General features: G+C 30.8%; 3 protein-coding genes across 3 annotated transcripts; 1 reads left to right on the top strand and 2 right to left on the bottom strand.

Annotated features, from left to right (window-relative positions):
* The first annotated feature begins 4,762 nt into the window (after positions 1-4,762).
* Positions 4,763-6,264, top strand: LOC140442281 (uncharacterized). The gene is made up of 2 exons (XM_072533356.1): positions 4,763-5,007; positions 5,066-6,264. The coding sequence occupies exons 1-2, from the start codon at positions 4,770-4,772 to the stop codon at positions 6,262-6,264; spliced, it is 1,437 nt and encodes a 478-aa protein (XP_072389457.1). The 5' UTR covers positions 4,763-4,769.
* Positions 6,253-8,798, bottom strand: LOC140440660 (uncharacterized). Its single transcript, XM_072531023.1, has 4 exons — positions 8,408-8,798; positions 8,115-8,342; positions 7,522-8,057; positions 6,253-6,564 (listed from the first exon to the last, which is right to left on the bottom strand). Exons 1-4 carry the CDS (start codon positions 8,746-8,748, stop codon positions 6,278-6,280), a joined length of 1,392 nt encoding a protein of 463 aa, XP_072387124.1. The 5' UTR covers positions 8,749-8,798; the 3' UTR covers positions 6,253-6,277.
* A 1,114-nt stretch (positions 8,799-9,912) lies between these two features.
* On the bottom strand, positions 9,913-10,671 carry LOC140442280 (uncharacterized). The gene has a single exon (XM_072533355.1). It carries the CDS (start codon positions 10,669-10,671, stop codon positions 9,913-9,915), a length of 759 nt encoding a protein of 252 aa, XP_072389456.1.
* Between the last annotated feature and the right edge of the window lie 1,841 nt (positions 10,672-12,512).

Here is a 12,512-nt window from a genome sequence, read left to right as displayed (position 1 = left end):
GCGTTATGGTCATTCGGCTACTCAATGTAAATAAAAAAAAAGATGCAAAAAATGTGGAAATGAAGAAAATAAAGATTGTCCTGATAAATGTAATACTTTTTGCGTGAATTGTCAAAATAGTGGTCACGAATCAATTTTCAGAGAATGTCCTGAATATCTTCAGCAGAGAAAAACGAAAGAAACTATGGCTAACTTGAACATTTCGTTTAAGGAAGCGCAGAAAATATCTGATAATCCAGGTTATTTCAGCCTAGTTCAGAAGAATAGATTTGCACCGTTAATCAACTCTGACACGGAATTTCCCCCACTAAAATTTGATTCTACTCGTCAGTTCAATTCTACTACAGTTCATAAAAATAACATTCCCAAACGTCATACAACCCCGGTAGTTAGCCCTCCCAAAAAAAGAAAAAATAGCAACACTACTATTAATTTCCCTCCTATTCGTAGAGAGTTCCAGACTAGTTTCTGTGCTGGTCCCGTATTCCAATTCGGACAACCTGAACCTGTAGATGAATTTAGTAAATTTATCACTCAGCTTAGGGTTACTCTTAAAAATTTTATTAACAAAGCTTTCAAGATTTTGTTAATGTTTCTCCAAATATGGCTTCTAATCTTAAAGTCAATGACATTGAATTTGAGAACAAAGTTAAAGAAGTTGTTAATAACATTTTTACTTAAAATTCATGGCTATCAAAGGTATTAAAATTATTCAGTGGAATATTCGATCACTTAACACTAACAAATAATCTTTACATCAGTTACTGCATGAAAAACATTTTGATATAGCAGTTTTATCGGAAACCTGGTCCAAACCCTCAGATAATGTTTGTTTTAGTAATTTTAATATAGTAAGTAAAAGTAGAGCTAACGGATACGGTGGAGTAACTATACTTATATCAAATAACATCATTTACGAACCTATTTCATTTGTTAATAATTTCAATCAAAACTTAGAAGTTTGTGGCGTAAACGTTAGTATTGACAAGAAAAAGTATACGATTTTAAGTTTATACCGACCAGTAAAAGCAAAAGTATCAGTGTAAGATTATGTCAACCTTTTTTCACAAATTAACAATGACTGTATTATTTCTGGGGATTTTAATGCGCACCACGGATTATGGGGATCAAATGCATGTTCTTCAGATGGTAATATATTAGTGGAAGCCTTGAATTCTTTTCCTCATTTAATTATCGTAAACGATGGATCGGCTACTAGGGCCACTCCTCCAGGTCATGCCAAATCTGATGTAGATCTCACCATTTTATCTTCCAATTTATGCTCAACTGTTGACTGGACTATTATACAAGATACATATGGATCCGATCACTTTCCTATTCGAATGTCTATCAATTATATTAAAATAGAAAATACGAGGTTTATATCTACAGTTAAGTGGTCGATGGCTAATGCTAATTGGGAGCAATTCAAGCTTACCATAGAGGAAGCGCTCACATTGAAGCCAGTTATTAATACCTACTAACGAGATGATTTTATTCTTATTAGGTTCTATTGCAAATGCAGCGAATAAATCCTGCACACCAATTAAACATTCAACTAAATCTGTAAAAGTTCCTCCGTGGTGGGATGAGGAGTGCCTAGCTGCTTCAATTGTAAGGAAAAATTCTTTTAAAAAGTTTAAATCTAATCTAACTCTTTTGAATTTTAATGAATATAAAAGAAACGAGACTATGTGTAAACGTACTTTTCGCTTAAAAGCTAAATCTAGCTGGGTACAGTATTGCTCTTCTCTTAATAGGCAAACCCCTTCATCAGACATTTGGAAAAGGGTAAATAAAATTCACTCTCAGAAAAAAATTATCATTAACGATGAATCAGCAGTTAAACAACTTTTATCTAAAATTGCTCCCGACTCTGTTCATCCACCAATAAATATACAAGAGAACCATATCGATGTCGATATAAACGGTATAAACTACCTCATGTTAATAAATCTTCCCGAAATCGCTATTATCTATGAGATATTATCTATGCAAGATATTTAACAACATTTTACTAAAAGGAGATAATTGTGATTCTCTTAAGCAATGTCTGGTCATTCCTTTACCTAAAATAAATGATCGTACTTCTTTAAGACCCATTTTTCTGATGTCATGTCTATTAAAAACACTTGAACGGATCATTAAAACTAGATTGGAATGGTGGTGTGTAAAAGAAGGAATATTCCCGGTAGGTCAGTTAGGCTTTCGGAGAAATAAAGGAACCATCGACTGTCTGTCACAATTAACTACTGATATCCAATTGTCCTACTCAAATAATAATTATTTAGCAGCACTTTTTCTAGACATTTCGGGAGCATATGATAATGTTATCTTGAACTTACTTTTCGAGAAACTAAGGCATATAGGAGTCCCAACTAGATGTGCACAGGTATTGGTTAATCTATTTGTTTGATGATTTCTGTCTTTATACTTCTAAAAATTCTTATCAGGAATGTATTGATTCAATAAAACGAAATATGTACAGTGCAAGAGAATACTTTCTTAACCAAGGGTTGGAACTTACTTCGAATAAATCCGCTGTAGTGTTGTTTACTCGTCATCGCTTACCGAATATATCCAGCATTATAATTGATAATCTAAGTATACCTGTCCAAAAACACTATACTTATCTTGGCGTCACACTTGATACTAAATTAACACGGGAAGAACATATTAATAATTGTTTAATTAAATGCGAAAAAAGCTTAAATGTTTTAAAAGTAGTTAACCGCCACCAATGGGGAGCTGAACCTAAGGTTAATCTGTTTTATAGGGCATATACCAGGTCAGTTTTTGAGTATGGTTGCTTCTTATATGGGTCTGCTACAATTACTAGACTTAAATAGCTAGATCGAATCCAGTACAAAGCTCTACGTTTGGTTTTAGGTGCACTTAAATCTACACCTACTGAAAATCTATTAGCCGAATGTATGGAACCTCCATTTCTTTTTTTAGCTGAAAAGTTTATCCTTAAATGTCAAAGTAATAACCAAACCTACCTATTGCAAAAAATATCCGACATATCTGTGTCTAACTTAGTTGACAAATGGTGGCGTAACAAAAATTCTCCAACTTTAGCTATAGCATTTCCTAATGTTTCTTCCTATTTAGAAATCCCAGCTGAAACTAATTTCTTCCAATCTAATTTCAATAATCTTTATTCCCAAAGCAAAGTTTATTTCCCTACTTTTGATAATAACAACGCTATTCAACTTCAGAAACAACTTGCCAAATTTGATAAGCCATATAGGATTTTCACAGATTTGTCAAAATCCATTTTGGGAGTTGGTTGTGCGGTATATATCCAAAACAATCAAGAACACATTATGTTTAAATTAAACCAACAATGTTCCATTTATTCTGCAGAACTGTTTGCAATATATCAAGCTCTGGAATGGACTATTGAGAAAAAAATGTCTAATCAACAAATAGTAATCCTGTCGGATTCAAAATCTGCGTTGTCTGCTTTAGATAAATCGCATAAGCATTTATACAAAAACAGTATTATCGTCAAAATTTTAGAAAATCAACTAAACCTACTTAAAAGAAATAATTCAGTCTCTTTCATTTAGGTAAAAGGACATGCTGGTAACTCGGGTAACATCAAAGCAGATTATTTTGCTAAAGAAACGGCTTCAAAGGATTAGAAATTAGCTGGCTCAATAGAAGTGATTTAGTCTCGCTGCGTAAACAAGAATTAAAAGAAAACTGGGAATTGAATGGAATGCTTTTTGTAACAGAAGTAACAACCTTTATACAAAAATTCACCCTGTTTTACCCACTGCACCTTTTGCTGCAAGAAGTCATCCCAATAGAAGAGTATATTCAATGTTTGTTAGATGCCTTGTTAATCATGCTACTGTGAAAGCCTATCTTCACAGATTTAATTTAAGTGAAATAGAACTTTGTGATTGTAATGGTAACACTGACGATATCTGTTAAGGTGTGGATGTGGAAAATAAATAGTCGTACTTTACTACTAATATTAAGGCTTTATTACCTATAACATACATACTACTTAACTACTTCTACTAACCTAACTTAAGCCTATATACCCATGCTTCTTACATCTTCTGCTACATAATACTCATTTCATTGACATTACTGTCTGTCATGTCAACCCATGATACTATGGGTGCGTTCCACTTACACTTACACCAATATATACTGCATATTATACAATATAAATGTATTACATTCTCAACACGCCTCCTTACATTTACATTGTATTTACATTAATTCAAATTTAACATACTTCGAAATTTTTCAAATTTATCTTCGGGGATATCATCTTAGGATTATCAAAAAGGACTTCGTAAAAATATCTGCAATATTATCATCAGAATCTACTTTAACCACATTTATAATATTTTCTTTAACATAATCATTTACATAATGATAATGAATTTCAACATGCTTAGAATTTTTTGTAAAATCGCCATAATTAGCTATACTAATCGTACCAGTGTTATCTTCATAAACATCAATTGGCTTTATTTTTTCAATATCAAATATTTTCAACAATTCTTTTACAAATATTAATTCACTTACTGCTTCTGACAATGCTACATACTCTGCAAAAGTTGAAGCTTTTGTAATGCTTTTTTGTTTTCTAGATTTCCAAACAATCATATCAATAGGCAATCCCGTTTAAGATTGCAGCGCCATTGCGTATATAACTCGAACCTTTCAAATAGACATTAATACATAACCTTATATTTCCGAATTTCCCTTGGCTTGAAATAGTGTTTGTTTTTTATTCAGTTATGGCAAAAAAATCTAATTATTATTGTTGTGTGCCTCAATGTGATTCTTGGATAAAGCGTGATAGTAATTTATCGTTTCATTCTTTCCCTAAAAAGGATAAACAAGACAGAGTTTTATTCAATGGCACTTTAGTTAACAAACGAAACTTATGGAAACACCTTCTAAAAATGGGAAAAGAGCCTAGTCCATATATGAAAGTGTGCAGTTTACACTTTAAAAATGAAGATTACTTTAAGGGTATGTTTATGTATTATATAAAGTAGCTATTATTAACAGGTAAATATTTATATTTTAGGAGAAAACTTATCTAAACTTAGAAGATTGAAAAGATGTGCTATACCCAGTTGTAAGTTGCCAAAAGTCAACATATTGTCAAAAGAACTCCCCACTAACTCTACCCGAGCTGAACGTTCTAAAAACCGCACAAAACAAAAAGTGAACCCAGAATGTGATCCTGAACCACCAAGTATTCCAGATGTTGATGTTCCCAATAAAACAAATGAACCATCAGAAGAAGACATTTTATGTGTTGATGCACTATTGCAATTAAGTGGTGGAACAGTAAAGTCTTTTAAAGACTTTCAAGTTCAAGTCAACACTCCAAAAGTGGTTACGTTATCAGATATAATAACGTCAGATACCATGCTATGCAGTTTTACAGGATTGCAGAATTTCCAATTACTGGATGGTATAGTGTCATCAGTTAATTTAGTGTATAAAGACATTAGAAGTCATAGACTAGGTGTAAGACAGCGAATAATACTAACATTCATAAAATTGAAGTTGGATTTAAGTTACGCAGTGTTAGCACCATTGTTTGGTGTTACTCAAGGTTTGTGTAAAACTTATATTACACAAATGATATGTATCCTAGCAGAAGTGCTTCAATGTACTATATATATGCCTTCAAGTGCAGAATTACAAAAGAATGTGCCCATTTGTTTTACTAATTTTGAAGATACAGAAATGGTTCTGGATTGCACAGAAATAAAAGTGTATAAACCAAAGTGCTTGTGCTGCAGAATACGTTTCTATTCCCAGTATAAAGGAAGTGAAACCATAAAATTCATGACAGGGGTATCTCCTTCAGGAGTAATCACTTTTGTAAGTAGACCATATGGTGGTCGTGCATCAGACAAAATAATCTTTGAAGAAAGTGGTGTAATTGAACAAATTAAGCCAGGCTCTGCAATTATGGTGGATAAAGGATTTTTAATTGATGAATTGTGTTCATTTCATAACGTAAAACTCTACAGGCCTCCATTTTTAGAAAAACGAAAACAACTAAGTCGTGAAGAAGCAATTCAAAACTCAGACATTGCAGCAGCTAGAGTTCATATTGAACGAACAAATCAGCGCATAAAATTATTTAAAATTTTGAGTAATAAACTTCATACGAATTTTATACCATACATACAAAATATCTTTATTATTATATGTGCTGTGACTAACTTGTCTTCGCCTATATTGGCAGATAATAAATTTTTACAATAATAAATATGTTTCTTTATTTTGACATGCATATGGAATGTAACATATATTTAAAATACTTAGTTTTAACATTAAAAAGTAATTTCTTGGCAAAATCATCATTGTAAGGTACATTTAAAATTACCATACTGGCATCATATGGACAATAAATTAAAAAATAACATTCTTTTATATTTAACATTGCCATCCCACACTGAATTTGTCCATAATACATATGACGTTCCTTTAATTCGTATATGTTATTTTCATTCTTTTTTAGGTAATTTAATGTTTTTAGAACATCAAACACTGATTTTGTAGCACCTACAAAAAAGAATAATGATGAAATGGTTGCAAGTGTGAGTCCATAAATGTTAGGTTAAGTAAAGAAAAGAGGCTTTCGGGACTTAGAGTTTATGTCCCGTCCTCAGGCCAGAAAGAGGTTTTGATCGTTTGCTGTTAAAAAACAAAGATATAAGTTACAAGTAGGTTTGCAACTAACGTGTGTGAATGCATTCAAAGTCATTATCTCCTCACGACAGGGCCATGTTCACTCAGGTACCAGGTTGGGACTTTTTTTGTAATACCATATTATGTACTAGTTGAACTTTTTAAGTACTTATGTTCTGTGTTACAGCTGTTTTTGTCTGTTTTCTTCTTAAATCCAATAAAATAAGTTATTTAAATTATTTAAAACGATGGACATTGCAAACATTGATTTATACGAATACACTTTTAAAAAAAGTGTTTCATTTCAAATATTAAAAAAGAACAAAACACCAATAAACTCCATTATTGGATTTAAGAAGAAAATGACAACCAATTTACAACCGTGAGGAGAAGACATGATAGACGTTTGTTTATGCAGTGCAAGTGACTTTGAGGATTGCCGTCAAATCTGTTTGCTTCTACATATGGTATCATTTAGCCACATAATAGTTTGATACAATTGTTCAATTTTTAAAAAACACAACTAAAAACAAGTCCCTACCTGATACCTGAGTGAATGTGGACCTGTCTTGAGGAGATGACGACTTTGAATGCATTCACACATGTTAGCTGGAAGCCTACTTGTAACTGATATCTTATAACTTTGTTTTTTAACAAGAAACCTCTTATTCTGGCCTGAGGATGGGACATAAATTATAAGTCCTGAAACCAGTAGCTAATATTTAACATCAATAAAGGATAAAAGATTGTGAGTATTGGCCTTTTTCTTTGCCTAACCATTGAAAAAAGAATAGTTAAATAACTTGTTATGAATATGTGATTATAATTTACCTTCCATTGGACATTTTATTTCAACCAATGCTACGAGATTTCCGTTATTAAAAATAACACCATCTGGAGAATATGCCAACCAATTGTTATTATGAGAAACAATTAGACCAAATGTGGACACTGTTTGTCCAGTTGCTTTGACAAAGCATTCACGTGCTGCAGCTTCATATTTCAACCCATGCTTAACAAATTTGTTTGTAAAATGTTTTGGATTGAAATACTTTTCAGCTTTAGTGATCCAATCGAAACCAGTGTAGGTATATATGCCATATATTCTAGAGCCAGTAATTCGATACTTACGCTGTTTGTGCCATTCTCTTTGAGATATTTTTGTTGTAGTTGCAACATGTTCTGTATCATTCATAAAATGAGATTGCACAAAATCTTTACAACAATCCTTAATCTCAACGGTTAAACCTTCTAATTCCATCATAATAACAGATTGGCTGGCATTATTAAGTAATATGTTGAGATGTTGATTGTTATTTGGGTAAACTGTTTCTATACTGGTAGTTGGTGATTCTCTTCTGCCTACCCTACAATATACAAATACGATTAGTGATAACAATGATGATAAATTGCTAAGAAATTACCGATTCAAATGTAATGCAGATTTTGGAGCATGCAATAAAAGATTTTCTAAAATATTTGGTTTCTTTTCACTGGAGATTGTGGTTATTTGTTTGGCCCATTTATCCTTATAACAAGGCATTTCCGGTATGGAAACAGCTTTATATTGATCTTTGCTGGTTGCTTTCCTTAGAGACCAAGCACATTGTAAGTCTGTTTGGGATAGCTCTTCCAAAGTTTCCAAAGGTATTCTAAAAATAATAAACCAGGAATATATACATTGATTTGACAATATATTTGTACAAAAAATTATTACCTGGTACAATGTAATAACACAGCTGAAATATGTTTACAATACCCACTGTTTCCACTGTTTCCACCTTTACAAGAGCATTCCATCTTATGCACACTTGCGATGTTATTGACAATATTTAATTGTCCTTTGATCACATGCGGCGATGATTGCAAGGCACTGGTTTGTAAACAAAGAGCATAAATTACAATGCAGTCTTGCTTTTCTGTATGTAATCTACCACACATAATTATGTGACCTGCTCGAACAACTTGCTCGCCTTCATAGACTCTTCTAGAATTTTCATTCCCTCCTAGATATTTAAAATATTCAACTACAGAAAACATTATTTCATTTTCATCCATTATACTAGAATAGCGTAAAAACCAATGTAAAAACCGAAATAAACTTTGGTAACCAAACAAAATGAATGCGATTTTGATATAGACAAATCTAAGGTTATGTATTAATGTCTATTTGAATAGTTATGCACAACGCCACCAGATAGAGTTTTGGTTAGGAGAAATCGTCTATTAACAATCAATAAATTACATTACCAAACAATCTTATTACAAAACCAGTTGTAGATTTTCTATCTAAATGATCACCTGCCCAATCGGCATCCACGTAACAATCAATAATACCTACTTTTTCATTTTTGTTATAAAACAATTTTAAATCTTTAGTTAAGTATAAATATTTCAAAATTCGTAAAGCATATTTAAAGTGCGTTTCATTATAGCAATTTTGAAATCTACTCAGATAATTTACGCTGAAACTTATATCAGGCCTTGTTGCCGAACTTATGTAGGTATAATAGTGCACCAATTAAATTTCTATATTTAATATTTCTTTCACAATGATCAGATTTATCAATTTTTAAATTTACTTCCATAGGTGTATTATACAGTTTACCTTTTTCTAAATTATATTTTTTACTTAATGATTCAATATATTTATTTTGATCCAATCTCATTTCATGTTTACTAGAATCATAATCAACAGTAATACCAAGGTATTCTTTAATTTCACCAATATCTTTCATTTTAAATTTTTCTGATAATAAAATTTTAATCCTTTTAATTTCATTTCAATTTCTACCACAAATCAATAAATAATCAACATAAATTAATAAGTAAATAATACCATTTCCCTTTTTATAAACATACAAACAAGGATCAATATTACTTCTTTCAAAACCTAAATTTATCAAAAATTTATCTAGGCACTCATACCATGCCCTTGGACTTTCTTTTAAACCATATAAAGCTTTAACTAATTTACAAACTTTACTTGATCCATCTTCATAACCCTTAGGTTGTTTAATATAAACTTCAGAAATTAATTTACCATTTAAAAAGGCTGTTTCAACATCCATTTGTTCAATTACCAGGCCCATTTGACAACAATATGACAATAAAATCTTTTAATGTTTGCATTTTAGCCACAGGTGAATAAATATCATCAATTTCATCAGTTTGTTGAAAACCTCTCACAACCAATCTAGCTTTATAAGTATTATCAGACTTTTAAGTATAAACCCATTTAACATCCAGAATATTTTTGTTTGTATCATTTTTAACCAATTTCCAAGTTTTATTTTTATTTAAACTATCAATTTCTTTGTTTATAGCTGTTTTCCAATACTTACTTTCATTAGAATTTATCGCCTCCTCAAATGTATGTGGTATATCAGTTCTACACATATTTACAGAAATACTACTAGTATATACATAATAATCATCAAATTTCTTTGGAGGATTTTTGGCTCTGTGAGATCTAGGTAACTCAGATTCATTTTTATTCACACTGTCATCCATACTTTCATTTGTACTTTCAAAAGTTTCATCTATTGAGTCATTTTCAGAGCTTTCATCAATTTTATCAGGGTAACACTTTTCATTATTATCATTATCTGATTCGTTAAAATCTAAACCTATACACTTAACGTTTTCTTCAACAATATCCACGTGTCTAGCAACAATGACTCTGCCATTTAATAATACACAATAACCAACATTACTATAACCAATTAAAATTCCCATATCAGCTTTCTTATCCCATTTAGGGATTCTCTTCTGTTCTGGTCTTCGTACAAAAACTTTGCTCCCATACAAACGCAAATTAGAAACATCAGGTTTCTGTCCAAAAAATATTTCATATGGAGTTTTCTTTTCAATTGTATCAGATAAAGTACGATTTTTCAAATAAACCGCAGCACAAACTATTTCAGGCCAATATTTTTTATCAACATCTGCTTCAGCCAACAAACATCTTGACATATCCATTATAGTTCGATTAAACCGTTCTGCAGTTCCATTCAATTCATGTACGTATGTAGGACAATTATCAATTACTATACCCCTTTCTTTTGCAAATCTGTAGACTTTACCGTTCAAATATTCTTTCCCATTATCACATCTTAAAATCTTTATTTTCTTTCCATTCAAATTTTCACTTTCATTCGTATATTCACTCAAACAATCACATACTTCTGCTTTTGATATACTTTAGAAATCTTACTATAATCATCTATGAAAGAAACAAAATAATTTTCACCTTTAAACCCAGTAGTTCGAAAAGGTCCCACAAACATCAGTATGTACAATCTCTAAAATATCTTTAGCTTTTTTTCTACTGTTTACAAACGGAATATTATGCATTTTACTTTCAATACAAATCTTACATTTCATAAATTCAGATTCAAACTCTTTAGGAATTCCATTCAACAGCTGATCTTTAGATAAAATATTCAAATATTTAAAATTTACATGACCTAATAAACGATGCCATTTTTCCTTTTGATTCATATTATTCATATCTTTATTTGCAACATTTACATGTAATTCAACTGATTTTAATTTACTTTTCATAACATATAAGCCATTATTTTTTAAAGCAACTGCTGTTATATTACCAAATTTATCAAAAACTTTTGAAATATTACCTTGAGAAATAATCTTATTATTTTCTGTTATTTTGCTATAACTTATCAAATTTGATTTCATATCTTTAACATAAAAAACATTTTGCACATCTACTAAACTCTTTTTACCAAAAACATCAAAGTAACTTAAAACATTTCCAATTTTAGTAGCTTTTACATCCCTATTATCTCCTAAATAAACATTAATGTGATCTTTAAGTAATTTACATTTATCAAACAATTTTTCATAATTTATAATGTGATCTGTACAACCACTATCTAAAAGCCATTTTATTTCAATACAATTATTTACATTACCTATTTCAGTATTTTGCGCATTAACTGGCATATCCTGAGCAAGAGCAACTGTTGTGTAAGTCAACAAGCGCTGTTCCGCTCCATGGTACAATGAATACACAAGGTATGATATTGCGCATGACATTTGACAGCTGGCCCAGGAGTGTGACGTAGTTAAGATCGCCTGAACCACCTCGAACCCATTATTACAGCTTAACGTACACATCAATTTTGAAATTATGGTTAAAAAGTGATCTAATTTTTTTTTAAACGTTTTGTTTTGGTTATAATTGAATAAAAAATATATTTTCAGTAGCGTAAAACCTTTACTTCTCCTAGAGATTCAGGCGAAATATTTATTTTTGTTTTCATACATATACTAATAATATAAGTACTCTTTTTGTATGCAAATTCTGCAGAGGAAATACTGTGAATAGGTAAATAGTAGTAGATTTGCTTATTCTGATTCACTGTCACTCACTTCCAAGCAGTTTTACTGAAATAAAAACAAAATAGAGTACAATAGAGAAAAATCTGTTTTACAATTCAATATGGTATTTTAGATGAGTTATAATGAAATTTAGTAAAATAAAACATATACACATTACTATAACCTACCGATTATTATATGCAAAATTTACTTATCAAACAATATAATAGTATGAAAATAAGACACAAATTAGTTCAAACGCAAAACACAATAAATATCGACTTCAGACGACTTTACACCGGCAAGACAGAAAGCTTGTATAAAAACAAAAGTTCAACAATATTATCGGTTATTAATGGTGACTATTGCAAATTGCAAGTTATGAGATAATAAATATATTTTAAAGTATCTCAATACTGACTGAGTCATCTATTTTATAATAGAAAAATAATTTAGATATATGCTTATATATGTCT

Source organism: Diabrotica undecimpunctata, chromosome 5, assembly GCF_040954645.1.
Source record: "Diabrotica undecimpunctata isolate CICGRU chromosome 5, icDiaUnde3, whole genome shotgun sequence".
NCBI lineage: Eukaryota > Metazoa > Arthropoda > Insecta > Coleoptera > Chrysomelidae > Diabrotica > Diabrotica undecimpunctata.
Note: the sequence above shows the minus strand (reverse complement) of the source record. Positions and strands in the feature narration are given on the sequence as shown.